The sequence below is a fragment of the Condylura cristata genome, unplaced genomic scaffold (assembly GCF_000260355.1).
Source record: "Condylura cristata isolate star-nosed mole 26May11 unplaced genomic scaffold, ConCri1.0 scaffold00035, whole genome shotgun sequence".
In the NCBI taxonomy this organism is placed as follows: Eukaryota; Metazoa; Chordata; class Mammalia; order Eulipotyphla; family Talpidae; genus Condylura; species Condylura cristata.
In genome coordinates this window covers 14,117,308-14,118,821 of record NW_004567136.1, presented here as the reverse complement: position 1 = coordinate 14,118,821, position 1,514 = coordinate 14,117,308, and the positions used below count along the sequence as shown (strand labels likewise).

The window sequence follows — 1,514 nt, the reverse complement described above, 5'->3', positions numbered from 1 at the left end:
GGGGCGGCGGGGGGATGGGGGGTGGTGGTACCGGGCCTGGCGTGAAGGGGCGCGGCTCAGCTGACACACCCGGGGAGCAGAAGCCCCCAGAGGCTCCTGGGCGCGTGCTGGAGGGGCGCCTGTGGGGGCCAGCAGGGGTGAGGGCAGGACAGTGTCGGGCTGGGGGAGGGGCGAGCTGGGGAAGGGACGCTGCGGTGGCCCCTAGCGGCAGCCCCAGGACGGCCCCGGCCTCAGCCCTCCTGGGCGGCCGGCGGAGCACCGGCGGGCCCGGGAAGCTGGACCGGCGGGCAGGCTGTCTGTGGGGGCCAGGCCACGCAGACCCCCCAGGGCAGCCCTGTCCCTGGGTGCTGGCTGTGGGTATCGGCTGGCATGGAAGGGCCACGGCCCTGTCTGTAGGTAGCCAGGGACGGTTCCAGGCAGTTGGGTAGAACTGGGGGGACACCCCGGTGTTCTCCCCTGGTCTCTGCCTTTTGCTCCCCCTGTCCAGGCTGAACTTCCCGGTGCTGTTGGACAGGTGCTCTGGACCGTGCATGCTGTGGCTGTAGAGTTTGCCATTCGGGGCGCACAGGATGAGCGCGTGGGGCTGTTACGTACGCAGGGAGGTGGGCGGGTGCCGCGCCGAGCGGGAAGGTCAGCGGCCTTCGGGGGCTTCGGACGGCCTTCCCGCCCCGGGCCCTGCTCCCTTCTCAGGCGAAGGGGGTACGTCCATGACCGAGGTGGTCTGAGCCATCATCCTCCACGCTGGCTGGGTATCTTGCCTGTTGGGGGGCAGGGCCAGGGTTTGGGGCGCAGAGACGCAGGTTTTACTCGACATCGGCATCTTCGGAAGACCGCGGTGCTCCCTGGCCGGCTGTGCCTGTAACCCCGAGGACTCCGTCGCGGCCTGGCCGAGCGGGGTTTCTCCAATGTGCTTTCAGGGGGCAGCTCTGCCTCGCGGCCATTTGGTGAAGCCCCGCCCCCCCAAACCAGAGTGTTTCTCTCTGTGGTGGGGCAACTAGGTGGTGTGAGTCAGGGGCGCGTGGGCCGGGGTGTCGGGCGGGAGGCCCACTAGAGAAACGCAACGCTCTGCAGAGGCACCTGACCAGGGAGTTTTTGACGGAGTCCGGGAGAGTTGGGGAGCCCGAACCCCCCAGCCTGTTCACAGACCAAGGGGGCCTGCACAAAGGGTCCCCAGGAGAACATTCCCGCTGGGAGCTGGGCTCGTCGCGTCTCCGGCTGGCCTTGTCCGAGGACTCATGAGGATGGAGGCCGAGGGCGGGCATCCAGATGGCGTGTGGGAGGGGCCGGGCTCCGTGCAGCCATTTCTGGGGCCTCTGCCCAGTCCTGGCCGCCTGGGCGCCCTCCCTCCAGCCAGGCCGCAGGCGTCCAGAGAGCGGGCAGCCATCTGCTCGCCAGGCAGAGCCGCGGCCTCCCGACTCGGGCCAGGGCCATTCGTGCGCCTCAAGGCTCCGCCGTGTTTACTTTGGATTCTAGGGTAACGCGGGGGCGGGGGAGCTCTGTGGGAGCCAGAGGCC

General features: G+C 69.6%; 1 protein-coding gene across 1 annotated transcript in view; it reads left to right on the top strand.

Annotated features, from left to right (window-relative positions):
* The window catches only part of NTRK3 (neurotrophic tyrosine kinase, receptor, type 3), a 121,986-nt gene that overhangs the window by 10,443 nt on the left and 110,029 nt on the right, over nucleotides 1-1,514 (top strand). Inside the window, exon 3 of the mRNA XM_012732672.1 lies at nucleotides 488-630. Within this exon, the coding sequence (XP_012588126.1) occupies nucleotides 488-630 (143 nt within the window). The remainder of the gene's footprint in view (nucleotides 1-487; nucleotides 631-1,514) is intronic.